The sequence below is a fragment of the Salvelinus fontinalis genome, chromosome 3, assembly GCF_029448725.1.
Source record: "Salvelinus fontinalis isolate EN_2023a chromosome 3, ASM2944872v1, whole genome shotgun sequence".
Taxonomy (NCBI): domain Eukaryota; kingdom Metazoa; phylum Chordata; class Actinopteri; order Salmoniformes; family Salmonidae; genus Salvelinus; species Salvelinus fontinalis.
The window spans coordinates 47,593,788-47,618,474 of NC_074667.1; the positions used below are offsets into that span (position 1 = coordinate 47,593,788).

Here is a 24,687-nt window from a genome sequence, read left to right on the forward strand (position 1 = left end):
TAGGCCTTTGGGTTCTCCAGCGCACTTAACTTTGTCATTTCCTCGGTTTCCGGTCCATTCCTATGGATACATGTTCTTGCGGAAATGGTGAGAAGAAAGACAGAAGTGGATACATTGTTGGGGTTTGGCGCACTTGTTTGAAATTGAAAAGTGTCGTAGTAGCTTTTGATAAAGAATAACATCAAGACGAAGCAGCTGCATTATAAGTGGGATGCACTGTTGAGCGTTACATCCCAAGGGGTTTGTGCTGATTGTACGGAGATTGTGACAGACCGTTAAATGGCATCCCTTGAGAAAGCAAGAACTAGATGTGTCAGGAGAAGTGCAGCATTATCATAAGGAGACGTACACTTGGAATACAGAAGAGGAATGGAGGGAAAAAGAGAGGCATAGGAGGTCTAAAAGAGAGAGGGAGGAAGATGGTGAGCTTGAGACAGTTAAAAATGGTGGATAAAAGGGAGATGGTTTGTTAAAGAAGAATGGTAGAAAGTGTAAGCAGAGTGAGTTGAAGACAGGAGTAGAAATGGAAGCGAATGAAGGAAAAGTATTGGAGGTGGTAGATGTGGTGAAGTTCTCGGAGCCCGAGGCTTGCACCGGGGGTCAGGATAAAGATGAGTCTGTGACATTAGGAGTTTTTTGGAAAAAGTGGACCCTGATCCATTTGTGATTTCAGGGTGGGTGAAAACAAAGTTGGGTACTGTGGAATCGGTGAGGGTAACCAGAAGGGGTCTTGTGATAATTGTTTGTTTCTGCTGGTCAGAGGAAGAAGGCGCTCGGCATTAAACAAATGAGGTCAAGAAATGGGAATTGTTTCGCTCTCAAGAAAAGGAGCGATTACTTGGGTAGCAGTAAATGTAAAAGTTGACCAACTGAAGATTCCTGCTGTTTGTGATGCTCGTCATTTGGTGCGACGCAAACAGGGTGGCGAGAGTGGTGAAACAGAAGAGTCATTGTCTGTTCTTTTGAGTTTTGATGTTGAGTCTCTGCCCGACAATGTGATGTTAAGATATATAAGTTATCCTGTACAAGCTTTTGTACCGAATACACTACATTGTTACAGGTGTCAAGCTTATGGGAATGTGGCAGCATTGTGTAGGAGGGAGGTTCCTAGTGTGAGAAGTGTGCAGAAGGGCATGAGACAAAGGAATGTATAGCATTGGGAGAAGGAGTGGTATGTGTTAATTGTAGGGGTGCCCATGGAGCTTGGAGTCAGAAATGTCCCGTGGGAGATAGGCGGGTTGAGGTTTCCAGGGTTAGAGTTGTGCAGAAGTTGTCATATGCTGAAGCAGTGAAGAAAGTAGAGGAAGATGGGTCAAAGGGGGAGCGATCCTGAGAGGAGTGGTTTGAGTAGTATATCTGTACCAGTACAGAGAGAGAGAGGCCAACAAGTGATATATGTTTCAGTAAGATTGGATTTTTTGCATTGATAGCAAGTCGCAGACAATTGAGGTTGTGGTGGCAGCTGCAGAGAAGTAGTTGGGTGTGCGAGACTTGACATCAGAAGAGTTACATGGTGTGTTAAGTGGTGATGTCCCATCCTTTCAGGTTGTTGGCATGAGGTATAACTAAATAGATTTAAATAGTGGAGTAGGGTGATGTTATTTTAATTTTATTTATATACCTTTTTTGTGAGTGTAGTGTTAGATTAGTGAGTTGTACTCCAGTCTAGTAGGTGGCGGTAATGCAACATATTGGATGCCAACCGCCGTTATACCTCATCGAAGAAGAAGGTCAGAAGTGTCTATCTCTTTCTAGTTAAGTTAGCAGAATGGCATCTCCTCCATTTGAAGAAGTAGACCTGAACAAGGAACACGAAGAAATGTGAGCTATTGTCCAGTTAAACCATTTTAGGGAAATGTTGACCATTAGTAGAGTGTCGTCAAGGTTAGCTAACGTTAGCTCAGTCAGAACCATGTGACGTTAACAGGGAATGGAAACACTATGATTTAGAACGCCAGCTAACGTTAACTGTAAAAAAAAATGGCTGGATTTCCAGAGTAACTCAGTCTATTACAGAGAATGAAATAATGTGTTGTAGAGGGATGGTGGCGATACAGCACAAAATCCCAGCCGATGGTGGCTGCATTACATCCAGTCAGAGGTTCCTGTCAATCTGTCTGGATGGCGATGTATTTATTGGACATGTCACTAATCCTTATGAAGGACTTCCTGGCAGAAGAGGTTACTCGACCAGTCAGCAGCCGATATGCCAGTTAAATAATTGGTGAAATGTTGCTTGATTATAAATGAACGTTTATCCGTAGTGGGTAGGTGTTCAATATATAATCAGTATCATATTTATCACCAGCGCTGTTTGGCGCAATAGAAACACATTTGCCTTTTGATTAGACGAACAGAGTTGGAATCGCAGACAGCATCATGATTCATGACATTTCATTCTAACCACTAATGGGGAGTGCTCATTATGAATACATTGTGATTTAGTTTCGGTATCATTCTAACTTTTCTTATGATTTTGTTTGCAGAGCATTAAGGCTGGCAGTTTATCACCAGTTCACCCTATGGGCACAAGGGAGAATTACATGCTGACTACACCGTTCGCGTCGCATGCGCAAGCGGTGCAAAATAAATTTACACATACATGTTATTCAATCATTGCACTGCTCGTGAGCGTCTTCGTGTCCAGGCGCATAAATATAACTTTGTTCTATTTGTGACTCTCAATACACTGCAAGTTCTGCCTCTCCCTGCCATCTATTGGAAAGGAATGGTAATTACACTGGACAGCTAGTTGGCAGAGTCAAAGTAGACTTTAATAATATATGCCATTTAGCAGACGCCTTTATCCAAAGCGAACTGGGTGGAAACAGATCATAGAAACAGGATTACAATGTTGATATCATGGATGGTCAGTCCTTGCATCTATAGCACTGCCTATGAATTTGAGAGTGGTTACATTTCTCCAGCCGCATCCCTCAGCATTTTACCAAAAGAGGAGCAGGGAGTCACTTTGTTGTTTCTATTGCCACTAAGAAGTTAAGATGCAGATGAAATACACACCAAAGTATGTTACAGATACTATATGTCCCATCACTGACAATTAGTGAATACACAGCATTCAGCACAGCAAACAATCAATCAATGAAATGTATTTTACAAAATACCTTTTTACATCAAAATAATAACCACAGTGGTTATAGAGGGTGCAACAGTTCAACACCTCAGGAGCAAATGTCAGTTGGCTTTTCATAGGTTGAGAGAGAGGGAGTCGAAACAGCAGGACCGGGACAAGGTCGCACATCCTTTGAAACAGGTTAAAAAAAATCTGTGGAAAACAGTTCCACTCCGATTCCCTTTATAGATGGGTGTATCTTTGAATTCGCTGTTGAATGGCCTGGTCCTTCTCTACTTTCAGAACACCAGCCCCCTCCCCTAAAGTGATCGATAGTATATCTTGGCTCGCACTGTGATGATTGGGATTCTGAGCTCTCAGGTTCATACAGCGAGTTATGGTCTTCACTGATCTCACTCTCCGTCAGCTCCATCTGTGGCATATTGGGCCAGGACTCGGTTATATACTGATGGTCGTGAGCGCTATCTAGCTGGGCCCCGAGCGCTTTAGTGATGGTCCCTGTGGACCTCTTCTCCACCGCAGCACAGGAACACTGGCACCCAGGGTTCAGTTTGGCATGCTGTACTAACTCTTCTTTCCTGTTTGGCATGCTGTACTAACTCTTCTTTCCTGTTTGGCATGCTGTACTAACTCTTCTTTCCTGTTTGGCATGCTGTACTAACTCTTCTTTCCTGTTTGGCATGCTGTACTAACTCTTCTTTCCTGTTTGGCATGCTGTACTAACTCTTCTTTCCTGTTTGGCATGCTGTACTAACTCTTCTTTCCTGTTTGGCATGCTGTACTAACTCTTCTTTCCTGTTTGGCATGCTGTACTAACTCTTCTTTCCTGTTTGGCTTGCTGTACTAACTCTTCTTTCCTGTTTGGCATGCTGTACTAACTCTTCTTTCCTGTTGGTAGAAAACAATTAAGGCATCTGTTAGGCTATAGTTATATTCAAGAATCACTGCATATACTTGAAATAAACAATAGCCTTAGAAATAACATGGATTCGCATGTACCTCTACCTCCTTCAGTCTCCTCCAGGATGAAAACCTTTTCAGGGATGAAGATGTCATCCTGAAAACAAACATGTTTTGTTAAGACAACTGAACCCAAATATATTAGTTGGCATTAACAAGCTTCCTGTCTTGTATGCTTTGTCAACACACAGAGCAAATACAGGGACATTTATTTTTCAGCAAACATTAACTATGTCAACTTCAGTCTAGCTAAATGAGGTGGAGATAACAAATCTGTCAACAAAATGTATTACAGTACTTGACTATCTGAGGTAGAAGCTAGCTACAGTAACTACCTAATAACGGGTACACGGAGAAACTGTGTTGCAGTTGAGTAGCTTGCTAACGTTGTTTGCTGGGCGGTGTTACACAAAACACTTCCGATGCAGTTAGCTAGTTACCTTCAACTAGAGTTGCAACAATGTTGTCCAGTGTTTAACGCTAGCTTAGTCAACAACAGTCATGACCGGTTAACGTTACCTCAGGCTCCATTGCATTGACTCGCGGAACCTCCTCCGTTCAATTCAATTGCTTCAGCGATGTTGATGATGGTCGGTCGGTAACCCCTACAACATAACCCTCAATTTTAAATGGAGGCGCAAGCAGAGGGCTTCAACATAGGCCTATGACTCCTTTCCATTCGGAAACTCCCGGTTGCCGCATCGCAAGTGCTCTTCATCGCGAAGTCTGCCTCTGCAAAGTGCTGTCTACAGATCCTGCTAGCTCAAGCTGACACGTCCTTCCTTTTCAGGACATGGAGCCACTTCTTCAAAAGTTGTGGGTCCTCGGGCAGCCGATGGTATCTTACCGAGGGATTTTTTTGGGAGCCAATTCCTACAGCCTGGCGCTATACAGTTCATGTTTGAATTACTACTTGTTGTTACCATCTTTACACCTAATCTCACTCTCTTCGATTCACTCTTCGCACGAAAACTTAATATGGTAAATGTAGCTAATGCTAACTAGCTGATTAAAAAAGCCAGCAGATCCGAGCAGCCGCTTGCTTAAAGCTGGACTATGGTCGGACAGCATTCCTGTTTACACTGAGTACACAACACATTAGGAACACCTGCTTTTTCCATTACATATTGACTGACCAGGTGAAAGCTATGATCCCTTATTGATGTCACTTGTTAATACCGCAAATGCATTTTTAAGCTTTGAGAGAATTGAGATATGGATTGTGAATGTGTGCCATTCAGAGGGTGAATGGGTAAGACACTATTTGTGCCTTTTGAACAGGGTATGGTAGTAGGTGTCAGATGCACTGGTTTGAGTGTGTCAAGAACTGCAGTGCTGCTGTGTCTTTAATGCTCAACAGTTTCCTGTGTGTATCAAGAATGGTCCACCACCCAAAGGAAATCCAGCCAATTTAACACATCTGTGGGAAGCATTGGAGTCAACATGGGCCAGCATCCATGTGAAATGCTTTCAACACCTTGTACGGTCCATGCCTCGACTAATTGAGGCTGTTCTGAGGGCAAAAGGGGGTGCAACTCAATATTAGTAAGATGTTCCTAATGTTTTGTACACTCAGTATATAATAAGACACCACAGAACCGGTGCAAGATATTGCTTTTAAAACATAGCTCAATCCAGGGATGAGAAATGCGGTATACTCAGAATTGTCCCATTTATCATAACTGTTACAACAAGAAGATTGAGCAACTGCTCCTTTTTAATTCAACTGACGTGTTTGTCCTCATGGTAGCTAGCAGTAGCAACAGCAGCCATTATGCAATGGTGCGTCATGTTGAACATTAACAGAGCTGATTGTCTGACACTGCCATTCCAAAACGGCTTCTGCTACCTAGCATGATGAGGAGGAAAATAAGTTTTCTGGAAAAACTAGCAGTCGTTCAATGTTCTTGTTGTAACAGACCGTGCAAGGCGTCGAAAGTGTTCCACAGGAATGCTGGCCCATGATTGAGGTACGTTTTCCAAGCCATATCTCGCACCGGCTCCTCGTATCATAATATACACAGGAATGATGTCCGACCCTAGTGCAGCTGTAAGCAAGCGGATGGGATCTGCTGGCTAGCTGATAATGGCATGTTCAAGAGCATTAAAACTGTGATGTATCATGGGTAAATTGTGACTGATCTACAAATAATATTAAGTAGTTATTTGTGATGCAAGGTGATTTGTAGATCAGTCAGTCAGTCAGCAGTTGCCTACACTGTCGGCTGCAATGTCAAACAAGCCCTTTAGTTAACTTTAGCTGGCCCCCTGAGAGTTTGTTTAAAATTTCGTAAGTGGCTTTGGCCTGCTGAATATTCAGAACAAAAGTATAGGTAGCTCAATTTATCTCTACTTGAATAACATTCAGAGCCTAAAGCTCATTTTCACATGGAAGCATAGCTAAGGAAGTCATCCATGTTGTGTCAGTCTAGGTAGGAGGGCTGTGCTCCTTCAGCAGATGGAGAGTCGATATGAGCAACAGAAGAGCAAGAGAAGGCAGCAGGTGAAGCTGTCACAAGCTGCACATGAGAGAAACGCCCAGCTCCTCCAGGTATGAATCTACCAAGTGCCTCTCAGACCTGCTGCTAGGTTCTCTACTTGAATGTACATATTCAGTGCATGCCTTTTATTGTGCATGTTGATAAGGCTGGTATACTGTATGCTTTGAAGGCCATGTGTAAAGGAATAACTGAATTTGTGATAGGCTGATCTTTTCTCCAAATACAGGACTTGCAGAAAATGGAGAATCGTCTCAGAACAAGAAAACTCCCACACCCTGACATCCTCAGTTTGGAGGTAAGGGATCTCTTGGTAACAACAAATTAGCAATACATGCCCTCACTGAAGATTGCCTTGCCTCCCATAATTTTCAATGGGAGCTATTTTGAGTTGTGTTGCATCTTGACCCTACTATAGCTGATAATCAAGTACAGTCGGGGTCACAGATTGTTGTTGACACAGGCCGCTGTACTGTTGTCTTGTTCCAGACTCGTTACTGGGCATCAGTTGAGGAGAAGATCCCAGAATGGGAGCGCTTCCTCCTGGGTAAGGGCCCACATCCTAGCAGTGACCCTAGCAGAACACCTAAACAACGAAAACAGAAAACTACACCCAGAGACCATGCCCCCACACAAGATGGGGCTCTGCCTCCTCGTCCTATACTGAAACATGTCAAATGACCTGAAGTGGACAATCTGGCTTTGACTTAATCTTATGTGATCAACATGGAGTGAAGGAAAAACTAAAATCAGTTGACAATTACACTGTATATTGAGGTTATTGTGGGTGTCTGAGGTAAATGCTCTTTTTTTTTATAGGCCATATTTAGTCTCATATGGGCTGTTTTCCTATGAGAATAACAGTATTCTTAGCACCAACATTATTGAGTAGGCATCATGTTGATTTCCGTTGTTTACACTGCAGCTCCTTTTTGTGCTCAGCCATTTTGATGTCTCAGGGTGAAGCTCAGATTTAGCCTATTACCCCTCAGTCTACAGAATTGCTGCTCTTGATTGCAATGTTTACAAGCAATGCTCACACTTTAAATGTGATGGTATTGCCTGTAACACTTTATGGTAATCCCATCCCATCAGAATTCTATTTGAAACAGAATATGGTGTCTTTGAATTCATGGTTCATATCTGCCCACTAGGGGGAGGTAGCACCATAGATTTGGATAACAATGGCAAATTCCTTCAGTTAGTTAGACTCAGGTCATTCACTTCATCTGTCACTGAGCAATGATTTAATAAAATTTGCTCTTATTTATTTGCATGTATTGTCTGTATACTAGCTATGTTCTTTTCTTATGTGTACATTAAAGCACTTTTTTTTCATATACTGTGTAATATCTTTTAGGCGTAACAAGCAATGTGCATATGTAACCAATCATTTTTTTTATTATTCACATTCTTCATCTATATATTCCATTCACTGCAAATGTACTTTTTTACCTAATAAATCATTATAGTTTAGCTTATTAGTCCATTAAAAAGCATGAGCTGACACACCTAACTTTGTAGAGTTGACTAACAAATAATAAACTATACAAATAAAATGTTGCACACTATATACACACACTACAATTCAATATGTTTATCCATTAAAATGTTAGCGTATAAGTTATTTGTTTAATTTTTTTTACATGTATTAACCCATCCACCACCCCCACACTTCATCACACAGTATACAGTGCCTTCAGAAAATTTTCACAACCCATGACTTTTTCCACATTTTGTGTTAGGCTGAATTTAAAATTGAATCAATTGAGATTTTGTGTCGCTGGCTTACACACCATACCCCATAAGTGAAATTATGTTTTTAGAAATGTTTACAATTTAATAAAAAATGAAAATCTGAAATGCCGTGAGTCAATAAGTATTCAAACCCTTTGTTATGGCAAGCCTAAATAAGTTCAGGAGTAAAAATGTACTTAACAAGTCACATAAGTTGCATGGACTTACTCTGTGTGCAATAATTGTGTTTAACATGATTTTTGAATGTCTACCTCATCTCTGTACCCCCAAACATGAAATTATGTGTAAGGTCCTCAGTCGAGCAGTGAATTTCAATCACAGATTCAACTACAAAGACCAGGGAGGTTTTCCAATGCATCGCAAAGAAGGGCACCTGTTGGCAAATGGGTACAAAAAGAGCATAGTGAAGTTATTAATTACACTTTGGATGGTGTATCAATACACCCAACCGCTACAAGGATATAGGCATCCTTCCTAACTCAGTTGCCAGAGAGGAAGGAAACTGATCTGGGATTTCACCATGAGTACAATGATGAATTTAAAACTAACAGAATTTAATAGCTGTGATAGGAGAAAACTGAGGATGGATCAACAACATTGTAGTTACTCAATAGTAACCGAAACCAAAATTGCAGAGTTATTAACAAAAGGAAGCCTGTACAGAATAAAAGTATTCCGAAACATGCACCCTGTTTGCAATAAGGCACTAAGGTAAAACTGCAAAAAATGTGGCAAAGAAATTAACTTGATGTCCTGAATACAAAGCATTGTGTTTGGGGCAAATCAAACACAACACATCACTGAGTACCACTCTTCATATTTTAAAGCATGGTGGTGGCTGCATCATGTTATGGGTATGCTTGTCATCAGCAAGGACTACGGGAAGTTTTTTTGTGATTAAAAAAACAGAATAGTGCTAAGCACAGGCAACATCCTAATGCAAAACCTGGTTATCTGCTTTCCAACAGGCACTGGGAGACAAATCCTCCTTTCAGCAGGACAATAACCTAAAACTCAAGGCCAAATATACATCTGGAGTTGCTTACCAAGACGACAGTGAATGTTCCTTAGTGGCCTAGATATGTTTTTGACTTAAATCGGCATGAAAATCTATGGCAAGACTTGAAATTGGCTGTCAATTAATGATCAACAACCAAATTAACAGAGCTTATAATAATGTGCAAATATTGTACAATCTCGGTGTGCAAAGCTCCTTAGAGACTTACCCAGAAAGACCTACATCTGTAATTGCTGCTTAAGGTGATTCTAACATGTATTCACTTAGGGGTGTGAATACTTATATAAATTATATATTTATGTATTTAATTTTAAATAATTTTGCCAAAATTTCCGAAATCATGTTTTCACTTAGTCATTATGGGGTCTTGTGAATTCTGGCTGTAACACAACAAAATGTAGTCTAAGTCAAGGGGTATGAATACTTTCTGAGGGCACTGTATGTTGTGCATTAGGGGGTTAAATATATTAGCCTAAGCCATTGAGCTGTTCTCTGGAATGTCTCGAAACCATTATATAGTTATTGAAGAGTCCTCTTTATATTTGAGCTACAATGTGATTGTGCTGTCTTTATTAAACAAAGCCTCCAGAAGGACCTTCTGTGTCCGTGATAATTGCTTTTTTTAATTGTCCCTTTATTCAAGGGTAGCCTGAGGTCAGCCAGTTACCATATGCTCATAATACTCCATAGAAATGTGTGTAAAATGAGCCATTCATTTCTGCAGGTCCACTAGGCTTGCATAAACTCTGCTGTGTTTCTCAAGACATGTTTATTTATTTTATTTTTTTGTGGGGGGGGGGGTCTGTTTGTTAGGTAGTTGGTATCACCGATCAGAAAGCGTTATTGCTAGTAAAGTTAGAATGTCTGTCTGTGTTTTCTTGCTTTATTTTACCATTATACAGTAGACCATATTCAGTATGATAAATGATCCTATTCATGGGGTTACAAATTGGTCATAGTGTTACAGATTGTTTCCACCAACATAATTGAGACTTCAGTTCAGATATTTTCAGGTAAGACACAGGCCGTAGGGACAGTGTTAAGGAGCTGCTGTGTAGATAATGAGAGGGTACACGGGACAAAATGTCTGTCTCACTGTTAAACGGGATGCAAAAACACAGCGAGCCTTTCCACCTGCTTTCTGACTGTCAAACCAGCACAAACCACCCCTCTGCCCTCCCTCCACCTCCCTCGTTCTTCCTTCTCTCATTCCCTCTCTGTGGCAGAGATGGCATCCCTGATCCAGCCTAATTGCGATGATCAAACCTGCACTGGGTTGACGCGGAGTGGCGGCTTGACAAACGCAATCATCCGGATGGCCTGCGTTGAAGTGGCCATGGTTGGCAGCTGCCCTGGCTCCTCAGATGGGACCCGATCCTGCCCCCGAGGTCAGGCAGGCACCAGTCGCCATGAAAGGGGGTTAATGGGGGATGGTGGTCGTGGGAGGGGTGGATGTGGGTGAAGGTTTGAGGAGGGGCAATGAGGGTGAGTGAGGGCAGGGGGACAGGCAGCAAATTATCTAAAAGGATTTTGAAGAGCACGATCTGGAGCCCTTCCAAATGACTAGATTCACATGATGTATTCTAATGGTGAAAGCCCTGAGGTGGATTAGCTACGGACACCACAGTCCCGTCACGCCCCCGGCTGGCAGACCAGGCCCTTGTTACCAGGCCCTGCCAGCCAGTCCCAGCCGTGACAACCCTCCCTGAGTCCCCTGACCCCCATTACCCCACAGACACCTGGGTTAAAGCCAACCTCTCAAATTCAGCTACAGGATTAGCAGCAGACAGAGGAGGCTAGGAGGTGACCCTCTCCATCTCTAATAGCATATGCATTTAAAAGCGTATGATTACATGATTTGGGGCGTCTATTGAGAGCATGCTGAGAGCCTCCTGAGAAGCACAATAACTGGTTAGCTGTCGGCTTCAATTGATTGGATAATGGATGATTGCGTGTTGTATTTTATTGAATAATGTGCTGCAAGTGTAGTGAGCGCTGCACAACAAAACTACAATTTTGACATAATTTTGTTTTGTTTTTCTATTATTTTAGAACATTTTGTTATTATGTGATAGAAGTGAAGACATACATCACATTTTTTAAAGTACACTTTCTTTTTAAATTGACCTACAGTATTTAAAAATAAACCAACGTTAAAATGCTGTTTCTTGAAATAACATGGGGCTCCATACTGTACAATGTACTCCCATAGTATTCCTTATCACTCCTTTGATCATGTCATGTCAGCTCTGGCTAAGTGCATGTCCTGCCAGCCAGGCCTGTGCCTACTGTATCGGCTAAGAGAGGAGTTGACTGTGTTGTTCATGTTGTGGTGGATTAAAGACAAGTCTACATGTGGCACACTAAAAGGAAGTAACACTGGCCTTAAGGGAGCGCCACACTGTTCGGTATTGACTGGCCAAGCTTAAGTATAGTGTTTCCTCCTAAATGGACCCGAGGTTTTTTGTGTCAACATAATCATATACCTCACTGCACTTCACTGGCTCTCTGTACTCCTTACAAAGAAAGCTTTCGGCACATACTTTTTCAATTGTAGTGCACTTAAACACAAATGTCTTTCATATACTGGAGCTTGTCTGGGATTTTTTATTATTATTAGACAATTTCTGCTGTACTGCTGGGAACTCCTGCAGTGTTTTTTTCCCCTTTTCAAATGCATACTTACATACTTACATTGTGCTTAATGTTTTCAGCTTTTTCCCCACAAGCCTACCGGTGAGGTAAGTGAAGTTATAACATATAGTTGTATTTGAGTTGAGGGTATGTCTCTTAGTTTGTGAGAGAGTGGATTTTGTTGTTTTTTTCCTTTTCAATATTGATACTATGGAGGAAAGAATGTATTCACAGATTGTCCTGAACAACATTTTGGACATACAGAATATGTATTTTTATCACATACAGTTGAAGTCGGAAGTTTACATACACTTAGGTTGGAGTCATTTCAACCACTCCACAAATTTCTTGTTAACAAACTATAGTTTTTGCAAGTCGGTTAGGACATTTACTTTCTGCATGACACAAGTCATTTTTCCAACAATTGTTTCCAGACAGATTATTTCACATAATTCACTGTATCACAATTCCAGCGGGTCAGAAGTGTACATACACTAAGTTGACAGTGCCTTTAAACAGCTTGGAAAATTCCAGAAAATGATGTCATGGCTTTAAAAGCTTCTGATAGGCTAATTGACATAATTTGAGTCAATTGGAGGTGTACTTGTGGATGTATTTCAAGGCCTACCTTCAAACGCAGTGCCTCTTTGCTTGACATCATGGGAAAATTAAAAGAAATCAGCCAAGACCTCAGAAAAAGAATTGTAGACCTCCACAAGTCTGGTTCATCCATGGGAGCAATTTCCAAATGCATGAAGGTACCACGTTCATCTGTACAAACAATAGTACGCAAGTATAAACACCATGGGACCACGCAGCCGTCATACAGCTGAGGAAGGAGACGCGTTCTGTCTCCTAGAGATGAACGTACTTTGGTGCGAAAAGTGCAAATCAATCCCAGAACAACAGCAAAGGACCTTGTGAAGATGCTGGAGAAAACAGGTACAAAAGTATCTATATCCACAGTAAAACGAGTCCTATATCGACATAACATGAAAGGCCGCTCTGCTCCAAAACCGCCATAAAAAAGCCAGGCTACGGTTTGCAACTGCACATGGGGACAAAGATTGTACTTTTGGGAGAAATATCCTCTGTTCTGATGAAACAAATATAGAACTGTTTGGCCATAATGACCATCATTATGTTTGGAGGAAAAAGGGGGATGCTTGCAAGCCAAAGAACACCATCCCAACCGTGAAGCACGGGGGTGGCAGCATCATGTTGTGGGGGTGCTTTGCTGCAGGAGGGACTGGTGCACTTCACAAAATAGATGGCCTCATGAGGAAGGAAAATTATGTGGATATATTGAAGCAACATCTCAAGACATCAGTCAGGAAGTTAAAGCTTGGTCGCAAATGGGTCTTCCAAATGGACAATGACCCCAAGCATACTTCCATAGCTGTGGCAAAATGGCTTAAGGACAACAAAGTCCAGGTATTGGAGTGGCCAACACAAAGCCCTGATCTCGATCCTATAGAAAATTAGTCGGCAGAACTGAAGAAGCATGTGCGAGCAAGGAGGCCAATATACCTGACTCAGTTACACCAGCTCTGTCAGGAGGAATGGGCCAAAATTCACCCAATTTATTGTGGGAAGCTTGTGGAAGGCTACCCGAAGCGTTTGACCCAAGTTAAACAATTTAAAGGCAATGCTACCAAATACTAATTGAGTGTATGTAAACTTCTGACCCAGTGGGAATGTGAATAAATAAATAAAAGCTGAAATAAATAATTCTCTCTACTATTATTCTGACAGTGGTAATGGTAATCCTAACTGACCTAAAACAGGGATTTTTTTACTAGGATTAAATGTCAGGTATTGTGAAAAACTGAGTATAAATGTATTTGGCTAAGGTGTATGTAAACTTCCGACTTCAACTGTATCTTCTATCTTATGAAAAATAATTACATTTTAATTGCTGGGATCAATCTCTATTGTGTTAATGGAAGTCACATAAAGTGAATTAGTTTTACCGGTGTTCAGTCCTTCCATCTTCTTACCAGTGCCAACCAACTGGTGAGAATGCTCATCCTAATTTGACAACTTGTAGGATCTCATTATAAGGGGCCTTATTTGTGTGAATAGACGCCATGGTTCTGGAGTAGTACGTCATTAGCACTTCTGGTTAAGCACAGCAGTAGTGGACATTTCTCAGCAGGGCCAGACCAGGTCGAAGGGATTAGCACCGGACATCCCAGAATTAGTGATCCTGACCAACAATGAAAGACTGATTTAATTCCACAAAAATAGAGCTCAGTCTTGGCAGGGTGTGATGGAGAACAATACTCATGTATTAGACACTTATTTATCTAGTTATAGAAAAGTGTTGATATTCAGTTGTATTCTGCCTATTCATTCTGTATTGTTTATCTATTTAATTGTTTTTGACAGTGGCCAACATTAGTACATTTACATTACATTTAAGTCATTTAGCAGACGCTCTTATCCAGAGCGACTTACAAATTGGTGCATTCACCTTATGACATCCATTTAGTATTTACTCATGATTCCTCATGGACACCAATCTCATTGCTGTCAGTGCACTGAGAGGCTGAGGCTGGAAATGTGGAGCAGATTGTTTGGGGTATAGGGTTCTCTAATCCTCCCAGAGACAGAGGTGAAAGGAGTGGACAAGGGGACAGAGGCTCTCCTTCAGCTCCTTGGCCCAGTGCTCTGAGGCCAGGCGGACAGACTGGTCCTGGGCAGAGGTCAATCTAAGGAGGCTGACAGACAGTGATGTGATTCCAGTAGGGCAGAGCCGGCACATGGCTCCTACAAGCCCAGCACCCACAGGCCTCTAAGCCACAAAGCACCTTCTACCACCCGTGTCCTTGACGAGCCAAGGCGGATCCAAGAAAGGAAGTGTGCGTGTGCTTACATTTACATTGTGTAAATGTATAGAAGGATTTTAATTAGATTTGGTGGGGAAAGTGTTAACTAGTTTTGTCAAGGAATTTGTATCACTTGAATATCACAGTCCTGTCATCATGTTATGGTGTGTATTTATTTTCCTTTTTTATTGTATTTGATTTACTTGTATTTAATGTATAGTGTGATTATTGTGTAGGCCTACACAATGCACACTCCAATTTGCTGGTGTAATATGCTAGGCTAATGCACACAAAAAAATATATTTAGAAAATCCAAGATCCTAACGAGGTGTTTGAAACCAAATATGGATTACATTTAGTTTTTTTTTATTATTTAGTATAGATTTTTTTTATTTTTTTTTACAATAGAATGTCTTATAATATCCAATGACTTCGTTGTGTCATGTATACATACACATGTATGTTACAATCCTATAATTTTCCAGAGTCGAGTACACACTGCATATTTTGAGCAGCTACAACAATATTATTGCTGACTGCCCTTTTGGACATTATTAAGAAGTTTCCAGAACACCATGTAGTTGGCTGGCTGATTCCATCTTTTCAACACCATTCTCCAGGAATAGATCCAAGGACTTCACCCGATGCTCATTAACTTCCCTCTTGGCATTTTAGAATGCGCCTAGTGAGTTCTTTGTGTCAAGAGCCAGTGCTTCTTCTAACTAGGGGCGCAACCAGCCTGTGCTCTCCTCCAGCAGCGAAAGAAATTGCTTTCCAAAATGTTGGTAAGGGTTGGATTAATTAGAATTTCATTTGGGCTAAACGGGGGAAACTGATGTAGTTAACATTTGGTGGACTTAATTGGTCCTTTTCTCTCCTCTCAGCCCTTAAAAACCGCTAGAGCTACTCTTGTTAATCTCCCAATCAATTGAATTGGCCAAACAAAAGTCTTGCTCTTCTTTTCTTCCTGTCTCAGCCGAGCCTTTTGTGACTTGTAAATGCATCAATTTTGGGTGATCCTGGTCGTGTAGATGTACTCAATTGTTGACAGTTGATTAATGCGCTCTTGTGTTGGTAATCTCTCTCGCTGCTTTACATGTGCACGCAGTAATGAGCTCCGTTGTCAATTAACGTGTTTCTAGAAGCGAAACTGGTTGCTCTGATGCGTGAGAGGTATGTGCAGAGAAAAGGGCAACGCTGCTGCCTTTAGGTTGTTTACTCTCCAGCACTCTTTTCTCCGGCTTTGGACAAGACGGACACTTTTGTGCATAGCCCTGACGCGTTTCTACACACAAACATTTATTTTGAGAAACTCGCACCATTCGCATTTTCCCATCTATAGACTATTCCCTAACAAAGATGGATGAATGGATACTGAAATTCAATGTAGGCTGAGTTGTAAAGATTGTTTATACAAAACAAACCAAACCTGTTGTTATAAGACATAAAAACAAGTACCATTGGTAACACTGTGATGATTATTCGGCCCATCAACCCAATATGGTTGTAGGTGTGGACATGTTCCAGATTGTCCGTGCGAGGGGATACCAATTTGATAGCGTTGCCTATTGTTTAATTGGGCATAAATGACCCCGTGATATTCTAGCTGTTTGTGTTGGATTTTGATTATGATATTTTTCTGCATATGCTAACCCCCTACCCGCAACTCATTGACTGTAGTCAATTAAACTGTATTATTTGATGAAGCTTTGGAATGTTTGAATATAAAAATTGCCTATAGTCTATCCTACGTAGGCTACGAATTAAAACATGAGAATAATTAGGCTTAACGAAAGTACATTTGAGAATATTTTTTATTCTTCTAATAGAACAATTAAAGCATACACTTAATAACATTTATGACGCAATGTGACGTGGCTTTCTTGAATTTCTATTGAAAATTCCGTAGCCTAAACTGGAACTACGCACAATCTGTGTCTGGCACTACACATGAGTGTTCAAATTACGCACAATGTTCAACGCCAACAAATACGGGTAGAGTGTGAAATATATAAATATTATGCCTAGAGCCTATATGTTGAACAATAATGTGAGCTTTTAGAGCTATATAAAAGTATTGGTCGATGTGACAACAGCGAAATAGAATTTAACTGACAATATAACAATGGTTTTGGAAAAAACACACTAGTTGGTATATTCTGGTCTTTGAAGCAGCTTTTATGTGAACTAGCAGGACCAGGGTGAACCAGAGGTGAACAGACCATTCAACTGGTTATATTAGCCTTCTAACCGGTCCCTGGGCATGGTGCATAATTATTAAACGTTCTAATTGGTAGACCGAGATTTGTGAGCACGCGCCCATCTCTCGTCAGAATTTCTGTTAGCCGCAAGGATAATATTGTTCCAGGAGCCGTGTGCAGAATACTTTATCCTTTATTAAAGTTGGACAGAGGTGGATGATATGGCCCAAGTGCTCTATTATTCATATTCTGATGAACATGTATATGCGCGGAAGCCTACCATCGAGGGCGTTTAGCTGATTAATGTAATTCGCATTCAAGAGTCCATGTTATATCTGATCATTTGTGTCATTACACGGAAGTCAAGTGTAGCATCATCAGACTTGTCTCTTTGTCTGGCAAAAAGTGCTTAAACTGAATTTATAGCTACCATTTTAAAGTGGTGTATGATACTACACAGGCCTACTTCTCCCAACCAAGTAACAGGAGCCATGTATTATTGGCGTATAAACCCAGACTAGCCCACACACTGGTGCTAGTAAAACAGCTGCTTGCTAATCTTTTTTTGTGAAAAAGCAAACATCTGGATATTTGAGAGGATGAAATGGCCTATAGGCTTATCAGACGGATCACTGTCTTCGCAACTGGTGGGTTGACATAGGCTACATGTAGCTTGATTTGAAAGAAGGCTGAAATATCAATACAATTCCGTTCTGATATGTTATAGGCCTTTTCAGATAATTGACTAACCTACTCCTATATAAATTTAGAGTAGGCATATTTTTCTCAAAAACTTAAACCTTTTCGATAGCATTTCATGTACGATACACTTTTTATTTCCTATTAATAAATGGCAACAGTTGAAATTGTTAAACATTCAATTTGATGCATAAGTTATGTTGATGTATACAACGTTTTATCCACGTATAGGTTACAATTTAGTTGTATGTAGCCTACATTGTAATGTATAAAAATGCGCCCAAGGTAAAACACTTTTAAATTACATTTTATTTTCATATTATTTACAATTCGATTTTCACACGTTATGCAATAGAAGAAAAACAACACGTCCTCCTGAATTTCCCCATGGGTTGAGCAAATAGTAATTTTCTTCTTAAATGTTTATAACATTAATTCATTCACGGTCAGATTTACTGCACTGCTGCAACAGTGCAAAATTCCCATCCTCATTAATATAATTTTTAAATCGAATAAAACCTAAAACACACATTTGCTTTTCATCAGGCTATCAAGTCGTCCCAATGTTTAATTTGTATGCTTTATAGTTTCCCTTCTTTTAACAATTGTATTTGATGTTTTCATCACTTACTGACAATTGGAGAAAAAAATGCATTGAGAAATTTGCGCTGGCGAGGCTTAATAACCTGTCAATTTAAGTGTGGAGGAGACTGTCCAAATCCAATGGAAAAATTAGCTTTCGGGTCCCCTGGAAGAATCGGTCGCCACAGATATAGGCCTACATGAGTTATTGTCGTGCAATTTCCTTATGTGTTTTTTCAGGTCAAAGTTTCTGCAGAAGCCTTTCCCGCAGGTTCCGCACGTGAAGGGCTTTTTGTCGTTGTGCGTGTGCATGTGAAAGGTTAGGTTGTAGACCTGATGGAAGGCCTTGTTACAGATGGAACACTTGTACTGTTTCTCTCCGCTGTGCGTCAATTTGTGGTTCTTGTAATTTCCTGAAATTGGGAAATGCAATTAATAAAATTAACATCGCGAATAAAATGAACAGCATACACGAAAGGGAACACATTTAGCTCCTTGTTTTTCCTCAAGGTCAACAGTTCACAATTAAGTTACTCTCCACAAAGGCGCTCCATTCTACAGCCTTCATTAATCAGCGCTTTGCATGTCGAAGTCAAGAAGTTGTCAAACTTTGTCACAATCAAACGCAACAGCAACTGAAAACGGTTGGATTATAAACCAGAGAAAAGGTCTGTCTCTTGACCCATGGCGATTTTAAGAGCCTTGTGTGGAGAGTTAGTTAGTGTAAGGTGACATGTCCGATTTAAATTGACGCTTCAACATCATCAGAGGGCAGCACTGGGTATCAATTTTACCAATAATATGGATATGCCTCTAAATATTGGGAATTGTGTGCCTTTGCTGTTACTTTTGGATGTAATCTAGGCTACATTATCATTATGTTATAACTGGGATATATCATTACCACTATCATATAGCCTAGTTATTGTTATAAAAGCATGCTTTTTTATTAATATTTGTCTGGGATATTAATTTGTTGAATTTATAATGCGGGCTGAAACCAATATGATCTGGATTATTTGATTATGATTCTCTGGTGTTATATTCATCTCATAACATATAGTCTGGGATAAAACCTATAATGCGTGTTTTTGTAAATTTAGCCTACATTAGAGGACATATCCTGAATATTTTGACCAAGGTTTAAATAGTGATAATTACCTTTCTGATGAAATCCTTTCCCACAGAATTCGCAAACGAAAGGTTTGTACCCGGCATGGATCCGTATGTGAGTGTTCAGCGTCGAACTTCTGTTGAACGCCTTGCCACACTGGTTGCATTTATGAGGCTTTTCCTGATAAAGAAATACAAAATATATAAATTATTATTATCTGTAAGCAATCCTCGAGGGAGTTCATAATATAGTCATATATAACTAATATAGTTGTTATTGAGTGAAATATGATATGTTTCACCTGTGTGTGGATGATTTTGTGTCTGCACAACGTGCTGGCCTGACGGAATCCTTTCCCGCACACTTTACACACGAACGGCCTCGCGCCTGTGTGCACTGGCATGTGTCGTGTCAAATTATAATGGGCATTGAACACCTGCAGAAGAAAACAAACAACTCGTTTTCACTTTTATTGTATTTCATTTGTGAGATGTTTTGATAATGAGAAATAAACATGTCAGCTTCAATTTAATGTCCAAGTAAATAGGGTATGTCTATTCTAATCTACTGCACAAAACATTTACAATAACTGATACTGCGTTATTGTCTATAGGCCTACATGTTTTTTTAAGGAAATGTAAGTGATTTGCAAAGCAAATAATAAACAAACAAAATTAACAATAACAATTGCATCGTTATTATTTTGTACCATTCGTTTTACTGAATGAAATGCTTTACCTTTCCACACACTTCGCATGTGAAGTTTTTGGGTTTCCCGTCCGTGGAGCTGTTGTGCTTGCTGTGCGCTTTCACTCCATTTTTCTCCGAGCTCATGCTATGGCTCTCCTTCACTATCTGGTCGAGCTGGCCAGGGAGATGCTCCTTGTGTGGGTACTGAGGTGTCGGAAACTTTTCGGTGGAAGCGCTTGCGAGTTTGGCGTTCTCCAGCAGTAGCAGTTTCTGGTGCGCACTGAGAGAAGCCTGGGCTTGTGAGTTGGCCATGGCCGAGGAAAACAAGTGTCCGCTTAGCAGCTCAGACTGGTGATAAGCAGAGTCCAGGTAGTTGAAATAATAAAGAGAGCCGTTGGTGGGCATCGCCACTGCCTGGTGGATGACTTGGGGTTTTATCACCCTCCCTGGTAATAAAGAGTGCTTCAACTCCGAGTCAATTTTGCCACACATCCCGCAGTTGGCTTTGCACATCGCCGCAGAAGTGCATAGTGTTCCTCTGAAATTAGCTTTCCAAAATTCGGAGTAGTTCATCAGCGCCTTGGCTTGTAAGTCGTAGCTAAAAGGTTGTAGGGGGATCATGCACGGTAGAGGTGAGCAGAGACCCAGCATCTTCATTCGCTCTGAAGACTCCACTACTCGCCGCTCATCCAAACGGCCTTTTGGTTCAGAGGTCTTGGACATGATCCGTTCAATGGAGAAGGCCAGCGCCTTTGGTGCGGCGGACACTCCATTCCGTGGGCAAGACATCGCCGTTCCCAAAGGGAGAGAACTTGACATTTTGTGTACCGAACTTGGTGTGGGCAGCAGCCGACCAGCCGTTCTGTCCTCGCCTCCTGAATTCCAGAAAAGACCGGACGCACATCAGTTTAATAAGGACCTTGGTATTACAATCTCAGACATTTGCATTCAAATGGGCATCCCTGGAACAATAGCATCCAGGGGTACCAGATTAATGCTCATTAGTACACACAAAATTAACAGAACATTACAGAGCTCGTTAAGGAAAAGAAAAAGGCAAAAAGCAGTGAGTTAATTCCTATTCAACACCTCTGAGAATCTGATAGCAAATTTAGCGTCAGAGTCAATGTTGAAGTTTACCTTTTTGTAAAGAGACGACAGATGTATTCGGAGATAGCAGCGTGACTGCTCTGTCACATTTTGGAAACGGACGTCTTCATCAGCGCGAGATCACTGTCTCTTGCATTTAGCTACATCACATGGACTAGCTCGTATCAAGGGTGACAAGGAAACGCCATCACCAGTCCTGCCCCTTCTCCCGCCGCCCACTTATATACTGCCATGGGGTGGTATACATGACAGTTATTACAGATTATTATTTATGTCCCCATCCTCAAATTCTCTGCTTATACCACCAGCCATTCTCTAATCGAATAACTATGCTTAAGTCTATTCCTTTCTCGAAAAAAATAAAAGATGAGGGCCATTTGATCATGTTAATTTGAACAATGTGTTTGTTATTATTTGTAGGCTACATGTTATTATTATTATTATTAGGCTATTATTATTTTTGTTGGTAGTATCATTTGTTTGTTGCTGATTGTTGTTGACAACACTACTGTTTTTAGTAAATAGTCCTAGCATTGTATTCGATTTATTTCAGGCTACCATGTTTTGAATTGGAATATCTGTAAATATTAAGCTAAGTAGTGAATAAGATCATAGAACACATTTTCTGATTGTACTGTATGCTTCTAATTCGTAAAATTCACAATTTATCAGTTCTTTAACTTGATTAACAATAATACTTTATTGTCCTCCGGTTTGACCGGACAAACTTTTCATTGTGAGTTGCTAATCTTTGGAGATGGAATAGTTTTTTTCCATGCTGGTTTATTACTATTTGTATAATTGTGAAGGTCCAATTTCCACCTGTTTAAAGAGCAGATTGCAATAGCAGAACCTCCCTCGGATCCTATTAAACGTTTTTCCTCCACCTATTCAGAAGAACCAATTTTCCAGAGCGATTCAGAGAGCTCAGTTCAGCCCCGAAAAAAACTGCTCTTTCACTTTTAGCTACTAAAGCACTGCGTGGAACCTGGTTTTGTGTTTTTCTGAAATAAAAGAACGGATTAAGGGGGAAGAAAAGACTTAGCCTGGCCAGAGGTAGACCTTTAAATAAAAAGAGCTCTTTTTAAACCAGAATAAAAAGTTTGCTGGAATCCAGAGTTTTGTGTGCTTGTTACAATGACCAGTTGCCCTCTCCTCTTTTTTTCATAAGGACCAGCTTAAATTCATTTGTTTGCAGACGATTTTACCTGAGACGCACAACAAATGACTACAAAAATAGATTCCAAAATAACTTTGCAAGTTCACACACACAACCGCGCTTTATGATTTCCTTTAGGCCTATTATTGGTTTGACAACGCATTGTTGACGTTTATTATGTCGACCATGCCATTCTAAAGTTTTCTCCCCTTAACACAAGGAATGTAAGACATCGAGTGTGGATAAGTTAATTTACATGTCCTTGACATCGTCTTTCTTAATGGGTGAATGTGGAAAATGTGAACTGAGATAAACTGCTTTTATGTCGACTTTGTTTCACAGTTTAAACTGAGGGACAAACAGGTGTTTAGGATACTGACTTCCGTTCGTTTCTCTGCTCTTTTTGTATATGATTGTCATAAATAAAATGTATGTAGAAAATATACGAAAATAAGCCATACATTTTCACAACAGTCTGTCTTTACTGATGAAAAAAAGGTCTGTATGCCTATGTAACCAAGACCTGGATATGTAGGGAAATGATGCTACATCTTAAATCCCGTTATACACCTGCAACTTTAGCGCAGAAGGGTTTAAACGAGTCCCACTAATTCTACTCATATGTAAATGATGTAACTCTAATTTGAGTTTATTCAGGCCCACTACCGGCTCGTCCACACAATAAACATTGATCCTATTGCTGTAACCTCGGCCCACTACTCGGCATTAACACGTTCAGCAATTAGCTCGGGAATCGACTTAGGGGACTAGCTCTTGTCTCTCCTTTCCAAGGCAGGCAAGCAAACATGTAGCTTACACAATGCAGCTGGCCGGGACGCTGCATTTGCATGACACATTTGTTTGTTTATTGTGTCCCAATCTATTACTGTGACACGCTAGACCTATACTATATTTGGTAGTAAACGGTGGACTTGTTGTACTATCATGTTTTCCTAGTGTAATATAATTCAATGTACAGTATGTAATGTATACATTTTTTAAATCAGTAACTGTAAAGTTTATCACGGATATAGTCTACTCATATTCAAAGTAGACAGCTTCTTAGTTCACAATTATACGCATAATGCAATATTGAAAAGGTAAGGTGGTGGTAAAATGACAACAATAATAAAACACCTCCCCAAGCTCATGATGCCAAATGTATGATGACATCTGCTAGCTGTTTGGCATCCAGGTTCACTCCAAACCTAATTCAATTATAGTGTACATCATAAGCTCTTATCTCAAACCATGATTTTGAATTAGAAAATGAAGCAAAAAGTAATAAACAGCATTCAGAATCGCTGTTAAACCTATTGACTTAATAAATACATTTATATTTTCTCTTCAGTTTATACACACGCAGAAACTTACAGACATTCACACTTCTTTGTACTAGTTTCGGTGACAAACAGTGGAGGCAAAGTGTTGAGAACGCCTTGGTCCTGCTGACTCTGCAGGAAGTCAAGTAGAGAAGTTTCCAGAGCGACCTGCCGCTGAGAGTTGGCCATGATGCCACAAGTGACGAGAGAACATGTCTCCTACTGAATCCTATACTGTAGTTGCTCGCAATCCTATAGGAATTTGTGTCACCTCTATGCGAATCCTATTGGAAACCTATTGGGCTACTTTTTTCCATATTGTAAAACAATCCTATTGGATCCTTTAGGTTTTTGATAAGTCTTGTATGATTTTCTCACCTAATTCATTTACTTTTTTATTTTTTTATTTCACCTTTATTTAACCAGGTAGGCTAGTTGAGAACAAGTTCTCATTTGCAACTGCGACCTGGCCAAGATAAAGCATAGCAGTGTGAACAGACAACAACACAGAGTTACACATGGAGTAAACAATAAACAAGTCAATAACATGGTAGAAAAAAAAGAGAATCTATATACAATGTGTGCAAAAGGCATGAGGTAGGCAATAATCAGAATGTTATTATAACTTTTTTTCTTAATTGAACTCAATAAATTATAGTTTGTTGTCATTCGTTCCAGTACAATAAAACAACATTAATTACAACATTTTCTTTGATTGGAAACAACAGTTCTATGTTAATTTTGGTTTTATTCACCACCACAATATGACATTGATTCGAGGCTGCAAGCACAAGTTATTTGATTTGATTCTTGTTGTTGAATTAGAACTTACAACATGACATTCAAGACTATACTGAATCAGTGGAGGCTCCTCAGAGGAGGAAAGGGAGGACCATCCTCCTCAGTGGAAAAAATATATATAAAAAAATAAAATAATTGTAAAAAATTTAAAAAGTTATCATTTTTAGATGAAACTCTACTAAATTTATTCACGTCACCAAATAATTGATTAAAACA

At 40.2% G+C, this 24,687-nt stretch overlaps 2 protein-coding genes and 1 long non-coding RNA gene across 5 annotated transcripts; 1 reads left to right on the top strand and 2 right to left on the bottom strand.

Annotated features, from left to right (window-relative positions):
• Window positions 1–1,705: 1,705 nt before the first annotated feature.
• On the top strand, window positions 1,706–8,415 carry cep15 (centrosomal protein 15). 3 transcript variants are annotated; one of them, XM_055917163.1, is made up of 5 exons: window positions 1,750–1,821; window positions 4,845–5,035; window positions 6,482–6,605; window positions 6,782–6,850; window positions 7,042–8,415. In XM_055917163.1, exons 2-5 carry the CDS (start codon window positions 4,848–4,850, stop codon window positions 7,231–7,233), a joined length of 573 nt encoding a protein of 190 aa, XP_055773138.1. In that variant the 5' UTR covers window positions 1,750–1,821; window positions 4,845–4,847; the 3' UTR covers window positions 7,234–8,415. The 3 variants fall into 3 exon arrangements, with proteins under 3 accessions (XP_055773139.1, XP_055773140.1, XP_055773138.1); XM_055917164.1 differs by lacking the exon at window positions 4,845–5,035 and having other exon boundaries at window positions 1,706–1,821; XM_055917165.1 differs by lacking the exon at window positions 4,845–5,035 and having other exon boundaries at window positions 1,734–1,821; window positions 6,487–6,605.
• Window positions 3,474–4,851, bottom strand: LOC129851015 (uncharacterized). Its single transcript, XR_008758924.1, has 3 exons — window positions 4,574–4,851; window positions 4,094–4,151; window positions 3,474–3,982 (listed from the first exon to the last, which is right to left on the bottom strand). It is a non-coding gene; the product is annotated as an uncharacterized LOC129851015 (long non-coding RNA).
• A 9,569-nt stretch (window positions 8,416–17,984) lies between the features above and the next one.
• LOC129851016 (fez family zinc finger protein 2-like) lies at window positions 17,985–21,369 on the bottom strand. The gene is made up of 5 exons (XM_055917166.1): window positions 21,220–21,369; window positions 20,128–20,954; window positions 19,691–19,825; window positions 19,437–19,569; window positions 17,985–18,688 (listed from the first exon to the last, which is right to left on the bottom strand). The coding sequence occupies exons 2-5, from the start codon at window positions 20,896–20,898 to the stop codon at window positions 18,426–18,428; spliced, it is 1,302 nt and encodes a 433-aa protein (XP_055773141.1). The 5' UTR covers window positions 20,899–20,954; window positions 21,220–21,369; the 3' UTR covers window positions 17,985–18,425.
• Between the last annotated feature and the right edge of the window lie 3,318 nt (window positions 21,370–24,687).